This window comes from Myxocyprinus asiaticus, chromosome 7 (genome assembly GCF_019703515.2).
Source record: "Myxocyprinus asiaticus isolate MX2 ecotype Aquarium Trade chromosome 7, UBuf_Myxa_2, whole genome shotgun sequence".
Taxonomy (NCBI): Eukaryota; Metazoa; Chordata; class Actinopteri; order Cypriniformes; family Catostomidae; genus Myxocyprinus; species Myxocyprinus asiaticus.
In genome coordinates this window covers 11,702,040-11,723,253 of record NC_059350.1, presented here as the reverse complement: position 1 = coordinate 11,723,253, position 21,214 = coordinate 11,702,040, and the positions used below count along the sequence as shown (strand labels likewise).

Genomic DNA, 21,214 nt, shown 5'->3' with positions numbered 1-21,214 from the left:
TTAATCTTTTGAAATGCAAAACTGTAGAACTCCACCCAAAGTGGTGTCAAACCCTACTGTTGTTTTTCTCACTTCTTATTCTGAGTTTGAGTTTGAACCATTTTCATAGAGGTGCAGTAAATCAGTTAATGACAGCAACTAAGCTATGCCCTTAGACATAGAAATTAGAGCTTTGCCCACCTTGAGGTACTGTTGTAGCATAGATAACTTGATTTTCTTGGTGCTCTCTGAGTCATAAGGGTCGAACATGATCTTCTTACGCACCACATCTCGTGTGAAGATCCCCACACTGTTTTGACTCTCGGCTCCCACAGGCTTTCCATTCTGGAAAAACTCCTGAGTCAGCTCGTACACCTGCACAGAGCAGGTTGCAAAAGACAGAGAAAACAAGATTAAGAGAACATGTTATGGTGAGAATATTGCATTACTATAAGTGGCAGTCTCTTGCATTGCCCAAATGCAAAATAATCAATGTATGCACAATGCAGTCTGTAACATCAGTGTTATTATCATTAATAAAAACTAAACAAAAACAAAATGAAGACATTTTTGCTTAATGAAATAAATCTAAAACTAACATGATTGCAAAAACAAAAACTAAACTTAAATATATTTTATGACACCTAAAAATTACCACAAATAATTTTTTTTAATATATATATATTAATATTAAAGGAAGTGTGTGCACAGTAGCTTCCTGTGTGAACCTTTCATTTATGTAATACCTATTATGAACCTTTCATGTATGTAAAGAAACAAGACACATCTAATGGTAAATGACAGTGGTTTCTTGCTGAAAGTGGTTTTGAACAATAAAAAGGAAATCCTTCATGTACAACCTCTCCCTTATTCTGAGAAAAGGCCACACATGTAGCAAGTGTCTTTAAGAGCAATCATGAAATGTTGAAACACCTGCTTTGGCCAATGAGATATTAGTAATACAAAAGTCCCTATTCATTGTAAAGCTGCAAAAAAAAATAGAAATACCACATTGATTTATGCAAGCATAATACTGAAATTCGTAGAAGGTTAAATGGTAAGGTTTCAAGTGAGTGAATGCATGCACAGGCGCTCCATCACCTCATTGTACAGGTCACTGAACTCCTCCACCAGATCCTTGGGGATGCGCTTGCCGTTGTTAGTCTGGTAGTGGGCCACACCGTTCTTGGCATAAAGGCTGATGCGGCCCACACTCCGCTCCTCCTCTGTGGTGTGCACCAGGAGTCCATTGTCCTCAGCCAGGTGGTAGATAGGGTTCCCATTTGCCCCATGGATCCAGGTTGCTCCAAGTTCCAAAGTGGATTTACCTGTGGAGAGAGGCAGATGAAACAGCTTGTTACGGATTTGGCAACAGAGAACTAAGAGAAAAAAAAAAGTGCAGCTGTTACATTAAGGAGCTATTTCTACCTGACACTTAAAATGTCTTTCATTGATGTAACCTAATGTAACCAGGTGTTACCAGGTTGATTCAGTCATATTAAATATTATTAATTGAATAATATTAAAGATAACATTAAATACATTGATCAAAAACAATTTAAAATAAAATAATAAAACAAAAATAAAACAAAATTATAAATAATATTTTTCACCTTGATGAAAAATAAATAAATCCCTGAGTCAAAATTTAGGCATATTTTTAGTCTGAGAAGATTTAAGAGGATTAGTTATATTAAATAAATATTATTCATATCATAATTATTATATTATTTTATTTTAATAAAAAATCTTAATGAATATTTAAACATGGTTTTAAATATAAGAGGATGTTATTAAACATTTAAGAGAATTAATCACATTCAATAATTTTAAATACAATATTAAATAAATGTACTTCATACGTGTTTTGTTATATTATTTTATTTAAATAAAATGTAAATACAAATTTTAATATTGTTTTAAATATAAAAATATTTAAAAATTAAAATAATATACAAAATGATAAAATAAATAATATTTTTGAATTGGATGAAAAACACACAATGTACAATAAGTGAATAATATTAAATAAATATTATTAATATTTACATGATATTTTATTTTTATAAAAATATAAATTAATATTTAAACATGGTTTTAAATATAAGAGTGTTAAGTATTTAAGTGGATTAATTATATTAATTATTATTAATTAATTAAATATCATTAATATTTTGAAAATAAATAAAATGTAAATAAATATTTAAACATTGTTTTAAATACAAAAATGTTTTAAAATAAAAATACAATTTACCATTATAAAATAAAATAATATTTTTGAATTGGATGCAAGTACAATATTAAATAAATATCATTAATATATTGTTATTTGATTAAAATAAAAATGAAAATAAATATTTATATATTGTTTTAAAATTAAAAATATTTTAAAATAAAAATAATATTAAACATTATAAAATAAAATAAATAATATGTTTGACTTGACTTTTGGAAAAAAACACATGAAGTACATTTTTAGGTTACCAGAATTTTTATTTATTTATTTATTTTATGTGTAGGAGTCAACATGTAGGCATATTTTTACTCTGTGAAGATTTAAGAGGTTGAATTTACACAAAGAAAGACTAAAAATAAAAATGTCAGTAAAAATTTGAAAATTAGCATGTTGAGAGTAACCATACATTTTTTACTACACGGTTAATAATTTGTTTTTTATGTGCAATCATGGGAGAAACAGTGGCCTCACCGTGCTGAATGCTTTGCACTCTGCCTCCGATAAGATCCGAAGCTTCTAGCACCGTGACATTGGTGAAGCCGTTCTCCAAGAGGGTTTTGGTGGCGGCAAGGCCGGCCAAGCCCGCACCAATCACTACTATTCGCGGTTGTCGATGTTTGCGTAAACCACTACTAAGAGGATCATCAGTGCTGTCTGAAGATATTTCACAACTTTGCATGCCGTCCAAGCTCTTCTTCTAGGGAATCTGAAGCAAAAGGGTGAGATGGAGAGAAACCATTAGAGCGAGCAGTAATGCCTCCAGCAAGACAACTAACAGAGGAAGAGAGAGCATCAAAGAGTCAACCCCTTCATATTTTAGAGCCTGTGGTACAAAGGACTGACCGCAACACAGGCCTTTATTTAAAGCACAATCTTAAACGACATCACTCCATTTCCAAAATAACGTGTCTTATCTCCAGCCTCTTGTGTGTGATATGTAGGGCAGTAACATGACCAAAGCGTCACCTTACCTACTTTTTGCCTGCATAATCAAAATGTCAATGGAAGCGTAAGCAGTAGTTCTGTCAGGAAGACTCACGCTGTACACGAAATCATCATTCATAATATAATTATATAATATAATACGATCATTGTTCACCTCTCGCTTTAAAGGTCTTTCAGCAGCCAACCACTCTGCTGCCTTCAGGTGCCGACGTGGCAACTCATTAATTCGCAGCACCATGTCTGACAGAGTCTTTCTCTTCTGCAGAAGAACATATAGATAATGTAGTTAAAGACGATATTCCTGCTCCTCATCGCAGCTCACGATTACAATTATGGGCATCTCCATGGGATAGCTGGCCTCTTGCGAAGATCATGGAAATGCTGTCAAGTTGTGGCATTTCAGTAAATCCCAATCTATCCAGGTCTGAAATCAATCAACTTGCTCAAAACATATTGGGCTGTCCTCCGATGCTGGTAGATGACCACACATCGTACCTGCCAGCCACCGTTCCCGCTGCAAAATTTACAGGGAGAAAATGCACAGCTAAATCAAGTTCCCCTATTCGTTCCCAGCCAAAGAAGAAATCAACTCCTCACACAGCCCCTCCTTCAACTTCATCAGCCTGAGGTCCAGACTACATCCTGGAGGCTGTGCTTTCTCTAGCTGATACTGTACAAATCTCGATCCAGATTATAATCCCTGGAAACTTCTCAACTTGCTCCGCTATCTTCAGCTTCCATTCATCCGACAATGACAAATTCAGCCCCATCTTCCGTGCCTTTATTGCCAGCAGTTCCGCCATCCAATGCTGTTTTTCATTCTCTCTAGCAAGTTCTCTCCCCGCTCCACAATCAGGTAGGAGTTTCATTTCTCCAGCTGCTGCCTCCGTATCAGCCACCCTGAAATCACAGATCATCCCAGGTAAAGACATTAATTTAGCCTCCCTCATACTCCAATCTCCTGAATGTGATCACCGTTTGGTGGATTGTGGAGACATAGCCATAGATCTCAAGTCGTCTGATCCATGATTACTCCAAAACCTCTCGTTTAGCGAGTTCGTGGTTGCTTTTGGCATTTATAGATATGTAACTGCAGCGTTTTTCCCGAGCAAAGGGAAGAACTTGACTGCTATTTAGCTATGATAGCAGAATCCAACCAGCGGTGTGGAGGGACTTTATTTTACAAGTACCACAAATCCTTTTCCACAAAATCAGCTATGTTCATTACCCAACTCAATTCTAGACTGGACTGGTCTGTTACCGACACAGAACTCCTTATTAGGCATTTTGCTGGACACTGCGCGCTTACTTGCTCTATCTGCAACTCTCATGGCCACTCTTCTGACATGTGCCCAAAGACGCAATGACGCGCTTCTGTATCCTACGCTTCTCCTAAAGACAATGCAATAAGACATATGGACAAAAAAGGATGCTCAATTGAATATTTTAATGCTAGTCCTATTTGCAATAATTTAAATGAAGCTGTGTGCACTTTTCCTAATTGTCTTTTTCCCCATGTATGTAGTGTTTGCAAAGACCCCCATCCGAAGTCTGTGTGCCCTCGCCGGTTCCGACCTACGCGGGGAAGATGGGGATTTTCCCCAAAGAAAAACTCTCTACCTCTCTACTCCAATCAATATCCCTGCTCTCTCTTACTTTCTCTCTTCCCAACCTGACACCACATTTGTAGATTACCTTTTATCTGGCTTATCACAAGGATTTCGGGTCGGAGTTCTTTCTCCTCTCTATTCTCAAAAAATTGGCAAACAGCTGTAAATGAACCTTCTGTAGTTTCTGACAGGGAAAGGAAAGTGCTCTCGACATTTCCGTATAAGCTTTCAGGCAAGTTTTCCATATAAACATGGCAGTTTATGGGTGACAGCTAAAAGGAAAAGATGCACCTGATGTTAGACAGACCTCATAAGAGAAATTTATCAAGGACCTGAAAGGGAAAGAGTCATAATGGAATATTAATATGGATACAGGATGTTATTATGGTAAAACTGAACTTTGCTGTAATATTTCCTTTCAGTGAAAGGAGAATGTGCCACTCTAGATCCAGCCATTATACGCAAGCAGACAAACACACACACACACACACACACACACACACACACACATTATCTGCACACATCATCATTGTACCCAGGAGACAAAGAATCACACGTTCCATTAGGAAGAGATGACTGTAAATTAATATGACTTGAATGAATGTGGTTGTGGCTACAATGCTCTGAGTACACATTTCAATGACCTCCTGTCAGGGGTTTGTACAGGCTGAGTTCATTATTGGAGTGCACTATCCAGGCTCCTTATGAAGAGAACAGCAACGGCTGCAGTACAGCTTCTCTGACACACAATGATCATCAGAACACATATTATTAACACTGAAGGGAGCTAGAATGATTGCTGCATTATGTGAACGATGAATTGTTTTCTTGTTGAGAATGCTCAGCATGTGACTTTAACTGAGTGCAGCCACACGTGTTCTTTGAAATGCTGCAGCCATTTGACTGAACATCAGTGAGCTCTAAATATGAATGAATGAAAAAGATTGACATAATGATTTACTCTTGTTAAATGAACTGCAGTAACAGCAGGGGACAAAAATGGAACACAATTTCAAGATTACAATCGATTCACCAGCCAAAACAACAATAGAAAAAACTTTTGGGCAAAATAGCAAAGCATGAAAACCTTATGCTGGATAAAACATTTTGTTATTCAGAACTTCACACATGGACATACAGTGAAGCAAGCTGGAAAACTTGGTGGTACCTAATGTAACTAGGTGTAACCAGGTTGATTTAGTCATACTAAATATTATAAATATAGATAATAATATTAAACGAATATTATTCTTTATATATATATATATATATATATATATATATATATATATATATTGTAAAATAAAATAATATTACATTAGATATATTTTTTTTTAATAATATAAATTAAACAAAATTAATACTTTTGACTTGAACACATGAAGTACATTTTAGGTTACCTGACAAAATGTGTAGGTGTAAAAAATTAAGCATGTTTTAAGTCTGAGAGGATTAAAGAAGATTAATTAAATATAATTAAATAATATTAAATAAAACATTAATAAATAATATTAATATATAATTACATTAAAATAAAAAATAAAAAGGTATTTTAAATATAAATAATTTTAAATATTAAAATATTAAACATTAAATTAATATTAAAAAAAATTATAAACTAAAATACTAAATAAAAATTTGACTTGGACAAAAACACATTTGGTAAATTTTAGATTTTTAATGCATAGGAGAAGATTTAAGAGGTTCAGAAAGTGCTCAGTACACTAAAAAAAATAGTTATTTGACTAAACTTGGTTCAGTCATGGACAGTGGTTCAATGTGTTTCTTAACTTAAAATTACTATGTACTGTAATCTCAACACAAAAACTTTGTGTAAAAAGAACTTAGTTGAATGGGGTAAACCCAAAAAATTAGATGTGTCAATGTATCTCAAATATATACATACTGGTTGGAAGCACTACAGAGTGCAGTTTAGTAACTATGCAGCAATTGCTCAACGAAGTGAACAATACATTTCATGTGTGACATCTACCTGTCCTCATTGTAAGCTCAAGCTCCACTCTTCACCATAATAGTAACCCTAAAAACTCCAACATAACAGAAACTGTTCTAAATCTCAACATAATACAAATTAAACACTAACAAATTTCTCCCTTTACATTTATCTTGCACAAAAACACGTATTTTTAACATTTACTCTTCCTTTCGAGACCCATGCAAAGCATGCTATTCTGTGACAATACCAGTCCATTATCATGAAGTACAGGGAACTTTGTACAACAGAACTTGTCTATTGTTATCCAGTTCAGTTTCATCAATGCTACATTAACACCATAAAAATTATTTATGTAGTCCCAACTCAAATGGATTAAGTAAACTTCCATTTTACAAATTAAAATGGATAGAACACAATTAAATCAAGTTGTGACAAAATGGTCTAATTGAATAAGCAGCAAAAATCCTTTTTTTGAGTGTGTGTAGCCTACAGCTAAGAAAACAAACTAGTAATAGGAGTAATAGAGAACTCCTCTATAGTCTGTTTGATTTCTTAGCTGTAGGCTTCTGGCCTTATATCTGAAATTACAAAGTGAAGACCTGTTTCTGCTGACTGATTACTTTATGAAGGATTAACTTTAATACTCTTTGAAGAAGCTGATCAGAGATCATTTTTGTTATTTATCTTCTGATAGCCCTTATCCACCGACATGGTTCGGGTGCGGGGTCCTGGGCCGGTGCGAATTCTCGAACTGTTTCCGCGTGTTTCCACTGCAGAAAAGGCCTGGTTCTGCACTGGCCCCAAAAGCTTGCTGGTCTCTACACAGGAGCCGATTACGTCAGGGGACAGAGGGCGGGATAATGTTTCGTCTCCATGGTAAAGGTTTCCCAAACAACAACAGTAGCTACTGTCTGCAGCAATGAGTACTTCGCTCTATAACACAATAAAAACCCCACAAAATGGTCAGACATCAAAAGCATTCAGGTAACGCGGACGAGGTGAGTGCTCTACTTGCGATATGATGTTTACGGAGATCAGAGATAAACTAGAAAGATCGCAAAGGAAAAAAATAGTCCACAGTAACGAAGATACAGCACGAAATGATGCATGTCGGCTTCAATCAGACAAATGACCAAATCATAAACAAATTGAAAAACACTAGCAAAAAAGGCCTAAGCAAAAGCGACAGTGGAACGAGCAATAATGTTTTGGACACCAACCAGCCTGCTAACTAACCGATTAGTTAGCATTGAATTCAGCCAATAATGCTTGTGATAAACACTGAATTGCCAGTGTCTTCTGCAGCTGATCTCAGTAAGTTGTTATATTTGCCAACTTTGTTACATTTTCTTACACTGTTGTCATCTTATTTTGTGCATTGTTTTGTTCAGTTTGACCAGCTACTCACTAAATTCCGAAGATCACGGCTATCTGTTAAGTAAACCGGTGTGATTCTCAATCAATTATATTATATGCTATGGCAAAAATACAAATACAACCATCTGCTACACCAATGTTAATAACGATTTCACTGTTACAGTTTACAGAATTAGCAAATTAAGCCATAGTTCTTACAATATAATGTAATTACATTACCTGTCATCTTTAGTGTATATGTTGTCTCTGGCAATCTTGTTGAGCAATGTAATAATGTTGGATTGCATTAATCTGTAAATTTAAATATGTCCTTGTGAAAGATCACTGTTCAATCAGGAAAGGAGGAAGCTGGAGCCAGATGCCATTCAACGAACTTTAATCAGACACAACATTAGACTGAAAACATAGTGACATAAACACCCACAGCTTCAATGCGTCTCTCTCTCTCGCTGCGTCTCTCACAGCTGGGTGAGATTATTCGCCCCAGGTGCACACCTCGGCCTCACTCCTCTCCATCCTCGCTCCGCCCCGCCCCGCCCCGCCTGGCCTGACACATTCCCCCATCGCCCGATTCAGGCCAGGGACCTATCCGGCCTGTACTTACTCCCCTACCACTCTGGAGAAGAACCATGGTCCTTTCAGTCAACCCAACACCGGATGTTTTCCCCGCCTCTGGTACTCAGGCACTGGTCTAGGGGAAGGAGAGGGCGGGGAAACGAGAGAAGGAGAGAGCACGAGAGGGAGAAAGAGGGAGAGACAGAGAGAGAGAGAGAGAGAGAGAGAGAGAGAGAGAGAGAGAGAGAGAGAGAGAAGAGACAGACAACATTCTTCTTCGGCTCGTGACAGCACACCACCCACCCGGTCCTCAGTTGGTCCTCTGCCCCCTGGCGGATGGCGGCGGGCTCCTTCTCCTCCTGGTGGCCGGCAGCGGGATCCTCCAACCCCTGGCAGACAGCAATGGCTCTTTCACCCCCTGGCAGATGGCAACGGCACCTCCACCTCCTGGTGGATGGCAGAGGTTCCTCCGCCTCCTGGCGGATGGCAGTGGCTCCTCCGTCCCCTGGCGGGTGGCAACGGCTCCTCCAAAAACAAGATTAAAATCTGTACACAAACACACAGTGTCACACCATGTTTGTTTATGTTTGCGGTAGTCACGTGAAACTACCGTGTTGACAGTAACCCGTTACATCACCATTCGGCTCTCAAGTCAGTGGAAAAGCGTGGCCGATTTTTGCCCTTGAGCAAGCATGAAGGTGTGATGTCTTCTTGTACATTTGTAGGTCAATGAGACATTTCCTGTTGAACTGAGAGAAGCAGTGAAGCATCTATCAGATGACTCACAACCAGTCACTCCTATAGAAAGTGCACTCCACAGTTAGGTCCTTTGATGTGATCCTGAATTGGAAAGAGTTGTATAACCTCAGTGTGACTGCTGTTCCTAACTCCACCATTCCAATCCAACACATTGTTTGAGGTGAGTGTACATAGGATGTTTAACAGACATACACTCTGATAAAACCAGATTGCGGAGCATTAGAAACAGCTTTTCCAAATAAAACTTAACAACAACTATACACACAGCCTTTAAGTGGTCATGGTTGAGAGGGTTTATATACAAAACACTCTGTGCATGAGTAAGTCCTTCCCTTGTGCTACATCTTGTTTCAAGGTAGAAGCAGAAAGTCTTCTTGTGTATTCAGGATGAGGGTATAGTGGAAAAAAAGATAAAGTAAATAAGGCATGTTTTCCTTTGTCACAGCTCACTGATCCTATGCAATGTGACCCATATACAGTTCATGGGTTTATACTTAAACTTCCTGCAAACCATTGGGTTCTCAGCTAACCCCAACTGTATGGTGAATCTGACCTTTGTCACTACGTGCTAGAAGATAAAATGGGTCCATAGACATTGCTTAAAGGGACAGTGCACCTAATAATGAAAAGTCTGTCCTCATTTACTCACCACCATGAGGTTTCAAACCAGTAATACTTTCTTTTTTCCATAGAACACAAAATGAGATGTTAGGCAGTCACCATTTACTTTCATTGCTTCATTTTCCAAACAATAAAAATGTCCCTCTGTTTAATGTCTCCTTTTACCACGGAAGAAACAATGACGTATGGGTTTGAAACAACATGATGACAGAATTTTCCTTTTTGGAGAAGTAACTTTTAAGCAACATTTGCTGTTGCTCAAATATTATTATTTTTTTTTTTTATGCTTTTTCTTCCATTGAACCAGTGCCTGAAGCAACAGTTATCAATTATATTATATGCTATGGCAAAAATACAAATACAACCATCTGCTACACCAATGTTAATAACGATTTCACTGTTACAGTTTACAGAATTAGCAAATTAAGCCATAGTTCTTACAATATAATGTAATTACATTACCTGTCATCTTTAGTGTATATGTTGTCTCTGGAGAAGTAACTTTTAAGCAACATTTGCTGTTGCTCAAATATTATTATTTTTTTTTTTATGCTTTTTCTTCCATTGAACCAGTGCCTGAAACAGTACTTCTGCTTGCGGGACTTTTCTCAGAACTCGTTCAATCTTCGGGCGCTGTGAACTTTATAAGTGTTATCCCTGGAGCAGTATAAAAAAACATACCACAAGTCCCTGCTCCTCAAATCTGCAGATTAAGAGTAGGCTTTGGTGGATGCACATTTTAAAGGAGTATTCCAGGTTCAATACAATTGAAGCTCAATAGACATCATTTGTGGCATAATCCCTCCTTTTCTTAAAAAAAAGCAAAAATCTGGGTTACAATGAGGCACCTAAAATGGAAGTGAATGGGGCCAGTCCGTAAACTTCAAATATTCACTGTTTCAAAAGTATAGCCACAATACATAAACAATATGCATGTTAACATGATTTTAATATGATAAAATCACTTACTAACCTTTTCTGTGTAAAGTATCCAATTTTACAACTTCGTTGCAATGACAACGTAGCACCGTAAACCCTAAAACAACTGTAAAAACACCTATTTTAACAACTTTACAGCATAAATAATACAAGTTTTAACATTAATTTAAGTGCTTTTAAAAAATTATAATCTTCACATTTCTGCCTTGAAATCTGTTTTATTGTTTTCTAAATTCTGTTTTATTTTTTTCCCAAATTCCGTGTTTTCTGTTTTATTTTATCTGAATTCCAGGTTTTAAGGTTTCACTACATTTTATCATAAAAAAAAACTGTCTAATCAAATTAATACATAGAATTTGAATAAAATGAAAACAAAACAATTAGTTTTTAACATATTGCATTATTTTTTAGTAAATGAAGAGGATCTATACTGCTCTTCACAGCACAATCAAATATCCAAAACTGAGGTTTGTTTATTTATTTATTTAATATTATATGGTCAAACACAGTGCTGCACAGCAGAGCATCACAGTAATAATTTCACACATCTAGTTAAATGTAGCTTTTATTTTGGCATTTTGGTGGAAAACTGGATGTTTTTGACGGCTTCACTTCTCACCTCCGGAAAGTGTTATTTTTTCCCCACCCATATTCCGGCAACTCCCACTATATAACTAGACGTTAAATGATTGGACGAAAGTTGTCTATACGTCACCAGCTTGACGACGCCTTCTGATTGGTTGGTTATCTTACACAGTTAAAAATGAAAACAGTTGGAAGAAGATGCGGGGAAAGACGTGCTAGTTTGTTAAGTTGTTGCTGTTGTTTGTCAGTTTTAGAATTTCATAATTGTGTTCCTTAATATTGCTCCTGGGCCCATGAGTTTTGTGATTTGATATTATTTTTATGTATTTATTTATTGTTGCTTTGGTAACATTGGGTTAAAGGGATAGTTCACCCAAAAAATTTAATTATCTTCTGCAGAACACAGATGAAGATTTTTAGAAGAATAACTCATCTCTGTAGGTCCATACAATGCAAGTGAATGGTGACTAGAAATTTTAGCACATTAGCACAGCATAAAAGTAATCCACAAGTTTCCAGTGGTTTAATCCATGTCTTCAGAAGAAACAGATCGATTTTAAGTCCGTTTTCTACCATTAATCTACACTTTCACTTCCATGTTCTGGTGTGGAAGTGACTTTCACTTTCACATTCAGTAACCTACTGGTTGGGGCTGGTCAAAGGTGGAGATTTATAGTTAAAAAAAAAAAAAAGACTTAAATTTTGAAAGTCCAATAATTTAATTAATTCTACGATTAGTTTTTAATCATTTAAAATGTTTAACTATAGGTAGAGTGCTTAAACTTAAATATACAGTATATACACAGTGGGTCTCCCACTTCAGGTCCTGTGAGATGGTAGTGCCCAGGAACCTGAATGACTCCACTGCTGCCACAGTGCTGTTCAGAATGGTGAGTTGGGTTAATGCTGGGGTGTTCCTCCTAAAGTCCACTATCATCTCCACTGTTTTAAGCGTGTTCAGCTCCAGGTTGTTTTGACTGCACCAGACGGCCAGCTGTTCAACCTCCCTTCTGTATGCAGACTCATCATCATCTTGGATGAGGCCGATGACTGTAGTGTTGTCTGCGAACCTCAGGAGCTTAACAGAGGGGTCCTTGGCAATACAGTCATTTGTGTAGAGGGAGAAGAGTAGTGGGGAGAGCACACATCCCTGGGGGGCACCAGTGCTGATTGTATATGTGCTGGAGGTGAATTTACCCATTCTCACTAGCTAACTAGCTGGTGATCCACTGACAGATAGAGCCGGGAACAGAGAGCTGGGTTAATTTAGTCCATAGGAGAGCGGGGTTGATGGTGTTAAAAGCCGAACTGAAGTCAACAAATAGTATCCTTGCATAAGTCCCTGGTCTGTCTAGATGTTGAAGTATGTAATGCAGTCCCATATTGACTACATCATCCACAGACCTGTTTGCTCTATAAGTAAATTGAAGGGGATCCAGAAAGCGTTCAGTGATGTCGTTCAGGTGGGCCAACACCAGCCTCTCAAATTATTTCATGACCACAGACGTCAGAGCAACGGGTCTATAGTCATTAAGTCCTTTGATCTTGTGTTTCTTTGAGACGGGGATGATTGTGGAGCGTTTGAAGCAGCAGGGAAATTCACACTGCTCCAGTTATCTGTTGAAGATTTGTGTGAAGATGGGGCCAGCTGATCAGCACAGGATTTTAGACAAGTGAGTGAAACACCTTCTGGGCCCTGTGCTTTTCTTGTCTTCTGTTTCCAGAAGGCCCAGCACACATCATCTTCACAGATCTTAAGTGCCTGTTGAGTAGCAGGAGAGGGGAGGAGGGTGGTGGCAGGAGGTGAAAATGTTTGTGTGTTCTGAAGGTCGGAGCAGGTGTGGGGTGTGTGACTGGGCTTTTCAAATCTACAGTAAAGGTCGTTAGCCAGTTGTTGATTCCCTACAGTGCTGGGGGATGGTGTCTTGTAGTTGGTAAAGTCTTACAGGCCTCTCCACACTGATGCAGGGTCGTTAGCTGAAAACAGTTTTTTCAGCTTTTCAGAATAGCTTCTTTAGCTACACTGATCTGCTTTGTCAGTCTGTATTTAGCCTGATTGTACAAGATTGTATCCCCACTCCTGTTAGCATCATCTTTGGCTGACGAAGCTGCCTGAGTTTTGCTGTAAACTATGGTTTGTTGTTGTTGTACATTAAATAAGTCCTAGTAGGAATGCACATGTCCTCACGGAAACCGATATATGATGTCACAGTATCTGTGAGCTCGTCCAGGTCAGTGGCTGCAGCTTCAAAAACACTCCAATCAGTGCAGTCAAAGCAGGCTTGTAGTTCCAGCTCTGCTTCATTTGTCCATCTCATTACAGTCTCTACTACAGGTTTAGCTGATTTTAGATTCTGCCTATAAGTCAGAAGAATATGAATCAGACAGTGATCAGAGAGTCCTAAAGCTGCATGTGGGACAGAGCGATATGCATTCTTTATTGTTGTGTAGCAGTGATCCAGTATATTTCTGTCTCTGGTGAGGCATGCAATGTGCTGTCTGTATTTGGGCAGTTCACATGTGAGATTTGCCTTGTTAAAATCTCCAAGAATAATAATAAGTGAGTCCGGGTGTTGTTGCTCCGTGTCTGTGATCTGATCAGCCAGCTGTTGCAGCACTGCGCTCACACACGTGTGTGGAGGAATATAAACACTCACAAGAATACACAAGGAAAATTCCCGTGGCAAGTAGAAAGGCTTACAGTTTATGAAGAGCGCCTCTAAATTAGGACAGCACATCTTCTTCAGCGTTGTTAGATCTGTATACCAACATTCATTGATGTAAAAACATATTCCACCACCTCTCGTTTACCCCATTAAATCCGCAGTGCAATCCGCTCTGAACAGCTGGAAATCTGGCAGATGTAATGCACTGTCCAGAATGGCTTCACTCATCCAGGTTTCCATGAAGCACAATGCAGCAGAATTTACAAAGTCCTTATTTCTGCAGGTGAGAAGTAATTCAACCGTTTTGTTAGGAAGAGAGCGGAGATTCGCTAGATGGATGCTTGGCAGCGCAGTTCAAAACCACACTGTCGGAGTTTGACCAGCGCGCCGGCTCGATTCCCACGTTTGCATCTTTTAATGCGCTTGTACAGCACTGCTGCTCCTCCAACTAAAAAAAACTGAACGTCTGAATAATCAAAAACCGGTAAAAGATTGTCTGGCGTGTGCTGCCGAATATTCAGCAGCTTGTCTTTGGTAGAACTGGTCGGAAATAAATTACTAAACACAGAACAAACAAACAAAAACAACAAAAGAACTGGAGAGCACCATACCAAGGTGGCCATCTTGTTAGATGTAGAATCTAAGCAGTGGCTTCTCACATTCACTTTCTGTTGAAGCTTATGCAGACCGTATAGGCTATTGGTTTAATTAAATCTCAGCCTTTTGTGGTTTAACCATCACACTCGGACATATCACAATTTTAATTTGATTAATTGTGAATTTATACATTAATTTCATTCCAAATATGTAAAATTCTGCATTTTATAGTTAATTCCGTTTTTATCATTGGATTCCGCGATTCTGTCCGTGTTTTCCACAACGCAGAAATCATAGGGCCCAATTTAAATCCTCCATAAATTGGTCTCATTTACTTCCATTGTAAGTGCCTCACTGTAAATTATGCCACAAATGCTTTTTTTGTGCCAAACTTGATTTGAACCCAAAATTTGTCTTTAAAGGAATGATCCAAATGCACACACACAGGAACTTAAGCTGTCTCTTTGCAAAAGATACAGAGAAACCTTCACATGCAAATGGAGCAAGCAGAGGAACAAGTAGTTCAAAATAAGACATGGCTTGTAGACTGATTATTAATGTATATTTGCATATGTTTTTCAGAAAGGTTCCCAGAAATTAGAGGTTAATGGTGCTGTAAGCGATTTTAGCTGTTCTGGAACTTCCAAGAGACTGAGCCGCTGAATTAGACATGCCCCCTCTTTCCAAAACACCACCCTCCATATAAAGTGTTGACACCATCACCGAACAGTGCGTCTAATCTGGATTTTCAAACACAACAGTAGTCTCACTTAGTCAGACCTTTGACTAAAACACCAAAGGTTCTATAGCAGCTTACATTGGCCATGAACTGCCCACTTTGACAATAGAAGACAGTAAAATAAAATAATTTATATAATGATGCGCAAGTCTCCGCGGGTGATTGCACAGAAAACACACGGGAAAATAAATGTGTAGAGAGTCTAAGTACAGCACAGTAAACCTCATCACAGAGTATTTCACAAGTAAACAAAGCAGAATATGCAGTTATGCTCATGGATATCTGCTTTTCTTTCTGCTACATGCCTCAAACGAAACTCTGAATATCTTTAAAAGATTTGATGTCTCTAACCAGGCAAAAATTAACAAATCAAGTGATTATTTCATCCTCAAAAGCATTCACACCGCACTTTGCGCTCCATTCAATCCCATTCAAATACATCAGAATGCGGGAGACTGGGAACACAAGCTCATGTGAAATATATCGTACAATGCTGCATACCAAAGTTTAAGTTTGGTGAACGCCACACACTGACCTCTTGGTTCAATTCCAAGGACACATATTTCAAAGCTGTGTTTTTATTGTCACTGAAAAGTGAGAAGATGGTATATTTTAAAATTTTTGTTATAATATTTTTTGTTATTTGCGAAGTGTTATTTACTAAAACCTGAAACTCTCCCATGTGATATCATATCCTGGTCCGTTGCATTGTCCAAAAAAATAAAAATTGTGCACACAAAGGATATAGCTGCAAAGGTCCAAAAAGGGGTGGTCGCTCCTAACAGCCAGAAAAGATATAGGAAGCCCCTAACCAAACCCTTTTCCAAACTGTGGAAGTGACGCCCCCTTTTGGAGTTGGCGCAACCCCCTTTTGGAGTAACTCCACCCCCTTCTGTACTAACACCGATCTCTTTTGGTGATTCCATCCCCATTTGGAGATCTCTGGCCTGAAGCTATACCTACTTGGCTCAAAGCCTACTGTGACTGCCCCTTAACACAACAGTAGCAAAATAGCTAAATGACTGACAGGCAGAAAACACAGAAAAGTCTTCTGATTGGCTGATCAAAGAATGTGTCCGCGGCCTGTGGTCACGTTTTTGTTTGCTGATTACACAGTCTAGTACTGTTACAGAGACCAGTGAGATATCTCAGGATTGTTATTCCATTGATATCTTTCAGGGAGAACAAACATTTTCTGGCACACTATTCCATAAAAAAAAAATAGCTTCCAGCACATTTGGAAGATTGGGGAAATGTTAGGGCAACCATTATGCACAACCAAAATGAAGCGTTCTATTTCCGAAAGAAAAAAGAAGAAAAAACTTTCCTGGCTACCCAAAAACGGAACCATAAAGCTCCTTAAAACTAACGTTCCCACAATGTTAGTTGGGTTCCTGGTGCGATTCGGTACAGGCTTGTGTGATTCGGAAAGGATTGACAGATTGATAGCTCTTTCTCGATTCTGTGGGTGGTGGTGCATGGCCGTTTTTTGTTGGTGGAGCGATATGTCTGGTTAAATCCGATAACGAACGAGACTCCGGCATGTTAAATAGTTAAGCAGCCCCGTGCGTGTCCAACTTCTTAGAGGGACAAAAGTCATTCAGACATAATAGATGGAGCAACAACAGGTCTGTGATGCCGTAGATGCCCGGGGCTGCACACGCGCCACAATGGGTGGATCAGCATGTGTCTACCCTGCACCGAGAGGCGCAGGTAACCCGTTGAACTCCACTTGTGATCGGGACTGGGGATTGCAACTATTTCCCATCAACGAGGAATTCCCAGTAAGCAGGGGTCATAAGCTGGCATTGATTAAGTCCCTGCCCTGTGTACAGACCGCCCGTCGATACTACCGATTGGATGGTTTAGTGAGGTCCTCGGATTGCCCGCCAGGGCTCCTCACGGGCCTTGGTGGAGCGCCGAGAAGACGACCAAACTTGACTATCTAGAGCAGGGGTGTCAAACTCAGTTCTTGGAGGGCCACAGCCCTGCAGAGTTTAGTTCCAGCCCTGCTCCAAAATGCCTCCTTGTAATCTTCAAGCACTCCTGAAGACCTTGATTAGCTGCTTCAGGTGTGTTTAATTAGGGTTGGAGCTAAATTCTGCTGGACTGTGGCCCTCCAGGAACCAAGTTTGACACCCCTGATCTACAAGAAGTAAAAGTGGTAACAATTATCTGTCAATTGTCTCTTTATTATTATTATTATTATGTTTATGGAAATTGGGGGAATGTATGCACTCTCTAGGTAAAGAGCTGAGCCACCCAGTCATTTGAGATTAAATCTGAGAAGTTTTTTGCTGATAAAGTAGCGATCAGTGGAATCAGCGGTGCCACGTACTGTCAAACCAGCGAGTGGCCTTCACTGATAAGAAAATAAATGTTTCATTATGAGCATTTACTAATAAGCATTTTTATAAAATCCACCATAGCCTTTAACATTATTTCACTGAACTAGGCATTTTTTTACGTGTCAGTGCAATAGTGTACTATAAGAAGCGGCTGAATGGAAAGACTTATCACAGACAATGCACTGTGCTTTCAGAGAAAATAATGGAGAGAAACACCTTCCGTCTAATATAGCCTACACACGTGAACCGCAAGCGATTAGTCCTGCGAGTCAGTTCTGTTTACAATTTTGTTTTGATTCTCAATACCCCTTTAACCTTCACCATTAAAAGACAACCCCGTCTTGTATGAGGGAAACACACACACACACACACATACACACACACACACACACACATCATCTGATTTCATATTGTCTTTACCTGACTTTATAGTCTTCAGCGTAAACTGGAGAGCCGTACGATCCACTGTTCTTTGTGTATTCGCTGTCTCTCGCTTTGTATTTATGTGTCTTGAAACCAGAAGTAGCCGGTTTCGCCGATGCCGCTGCCTCCTTGCTGAATAAATATGAGGGTCCGTGACGTACGTCCGCGCAAATACCCGGTTCTCAAGTCGAGACTCACTGTTTGAACTACACACAAAGCGTACAACTGCTGTAGTAAACGAGAGAGTACAGCTGGTCGTGTTTAAACTTGCTACATTACTGCAATAGCTTTATCTTTGTCATAAATCACTACGCTATACAAATGCAAAAAGAAACTCGAATGCAAAACAGAACAAAAAATCAAATGCATACAAATAATGTTAAGAGTCCCTTTATTAAGGGTTTACAAAGAGTTTATTAATGGCTAATAAGTCATTTACAAATACATTACAGTATATACCCTTTGATATGCAGTTATAACAAACATGATAACAAGGGTGGGCTTTCATGCAAAACTTGTCAAATAGTGAGCATTTAACTTGCATGTTATAAATGCTTAATAAATACACGTATTCATTCATATATTAATAAAAAACATACAAGCCCTAATCTATTGTTTATGCCACTATGCAGCAAAAAGACATTATTAGAGTGAGATTAAAATGAGAGAATGTGTCATTTTGCTATAGTCCGCTTTGTGTTTATATTAATTAGCCTACTGTAATGTCTTGATTCAATTTTGTTGTCACCTTCCTTGTCATGTTGATGTCAAAAGAATGGTGCTTCTCTGAGTGATGTCCCAACATAGCTAGTCCTAGTTACCTCCTCTGCAAAAACACCTTTTAGGTCTTCTTGCTCATTCACAGCATATTTCATATAATAAATCTTGATGAACTTTATGTACATAGGTTTGTAACTCTTTAAATAATTATTCAAATGTGTTGACTTTACATTAAGGTAAATTTTCATATGTTTTTAATGTCGAATAAGTGTTTAATAACGTGTGAGGTAAAATTTCTAAATATTTGGGAGGTACTGCATGAAAATGTGTTTATTTAATATATTTATACATGTATATGTAACATGCATTTGTAAATGACTTATTAGTCATTAATGAACCCTCTTATAAACCCTCAACAAATGGAACATTAATGTAAAGTGTTACCAATCAAATAAAAATAAATAAATAAAATAGGCTATTTTATACATTAGTGTTTTAACATCATTAAGTCATAGGTCATTATGAAAATACAATAAATGATTATCTGAAACAACTTTTGTGACATTTCTAACTATACGAATGTACATCAAACTGAAAATGTACATCAATGTTGAAAATGTTAGTTTCAGAAGCACTTTTAGGCTGGATTACAAAAGCATTACACAGTATATATAAATGGTAATAATGAAATTAAAGAAAATTTCTGGTTCAGAACAAGTTAAGCTCAATCGACAGCATTTGTGGCATAATATTGATTACCACAAAAATGTATTTTGACTTGCCCTTTCTTTCTTAAATAGAGCAAAAATCTGGGTTACAGTGAGACACTTAAAATGGAAGTGAATGGGGGCCAATCCTTAAACATTAAAATACTCACTGTTTCAAAAGTATAGTCACAAGACGTAAACAATATGCGTGTTAACATGATTTTAGTGTGATAAAATCACTTACTAACCTTTTCTGTTATAGCCTATTTTTACAACTTTGTTGCCATGACGATGTAATGCCAACAAAACCTAAAACAACTGTAAAAATGACAATTTAAACAACTTTACAGCTCAAATAATTTACAAGTTTTAACAGAAGAATTAATGTGTGTTTTTTTTTTTTTTTTTTTTGCTTTTTTTTTCAATTATAAGCTTCACATTTCGGCCTTTAAACCCTCCAGTAATTGGTCTCATTCACTTCCATAGTAAGTGCCCCACTGTAACCTAGATTTTTGCTTTTTCTAAAGAAAAGGAGGGACGAGTCAAAATTGTTTGGTCTGTAAAGAGTAAATTATGTTAAAACTTTAAAACCACAGCTAGATGCCAAAGATTAAATCACTCCTCAAAGAATTTTCTTTTTCTTTTGCTCACTAAAGATAAAGGTCATAATGACACACTATGTCATGTTTCAGGACTTCCCACAACATTCACAGAACATTTTGATGTGACTACTTCACCTTTGTGCTTTGTTCAACATTTTTCGAACACCATTGCTTCACCTTTTGCCTGATTGTACGTATATAGCTGACTTTCAAATATTTGTTGCCAACACAGTTGTAAAATGTTTAATACATTTACTATTAACATAGTGTATAAACAATGTCCTGTTAGAAAATTTTTGAGTTACAGTAACAATTTACTGTTTCTCAATTCTAAATAGCCAGCACAAAGATTGATGAAAATAATATTCAATAAAAAAGGTGGGTAAAAGAGTTATTCATTTTACTTAAAAAGATTACATAGATTACATGCAGCTTTTAAGACTAATTTAATCACTTAATAAAATGCTGAAAGATTTGTGTACTGTATCTTTAAAGGCTTAATCCCATCAATCTGTTTCTTTCTTGTATTCATTTCTCAAGCAATCAACCCATAACCTGTCAGACGAGGAATCTATTGTCAAGATATTATAATCTTTATATCTTATCAGATTGACAACTTTTCTCAACCAAAGGAGAAAATTTAGACGTTACATTTCTTTCGTGTTTATGACTTCATATATTGTGAACATTGTGTCCCTGCATGACTGGGTTACTCATTTTGTTATGTCTTTGCAATTCATGTTCTTATATTATTAATCACTAATAGATCATGTGTCTTAGAAATAAAAATAAATAAAAACAGTTACATGATTCGGATTGTCTTTTATTTTCTTATTTTTAGTTCTGGAT

General features: G+C 37.5%; 1 protein-coding gene across 3 annotated transcripts in view; it reads right to left on the bottom strand.

Annotated features, from left to right (window-relative positions):
• The window catches only part of LOC127444424 (spermine oxidase-like), a 32,646-nt gene extending 14,179 nt beyond the window's left edge, over positions 1 to 18,467 (bottom strand). The window contains exons 1-5 of one of the 3 annotated variants that reach the window (XM_051703791.1): positions 18,334 to 18,464; positions 3,315 to 4,060; positions 2,687 to 2,921; positions 1,081 to 1,307; positions 181 to 354 (exon numbers count right to left, since the gene is read on the bottom strand). In XM_051703791.1, the coding sequence (XP_051559751.1) occupies positions 181 to 354; positions 1,081 to 1,307; positions 2,687 to 2,894 (609 nt within the window). In that variant the 5' untranslated portion in view covers positions 2,895 to 2,921; positions 3,315 to 4,060; positions 18,334 to 18,464. Of the gene's footprint in view, positions 1 to 180; positions 355 to 1,080; positions 1,308 to 2,686; positions 2,922 to 3,314; positions 4,061 to 8,962; positions 9,181 to 18,333 lie in introns of those variants that run through there. The other 2 variants (XM_051703790.1, XM_051703792.1) reach the window with 2 other exon arrangements.
• Positions 18,468 to 21,214: the final 2,747 nt, after the last annotated feature.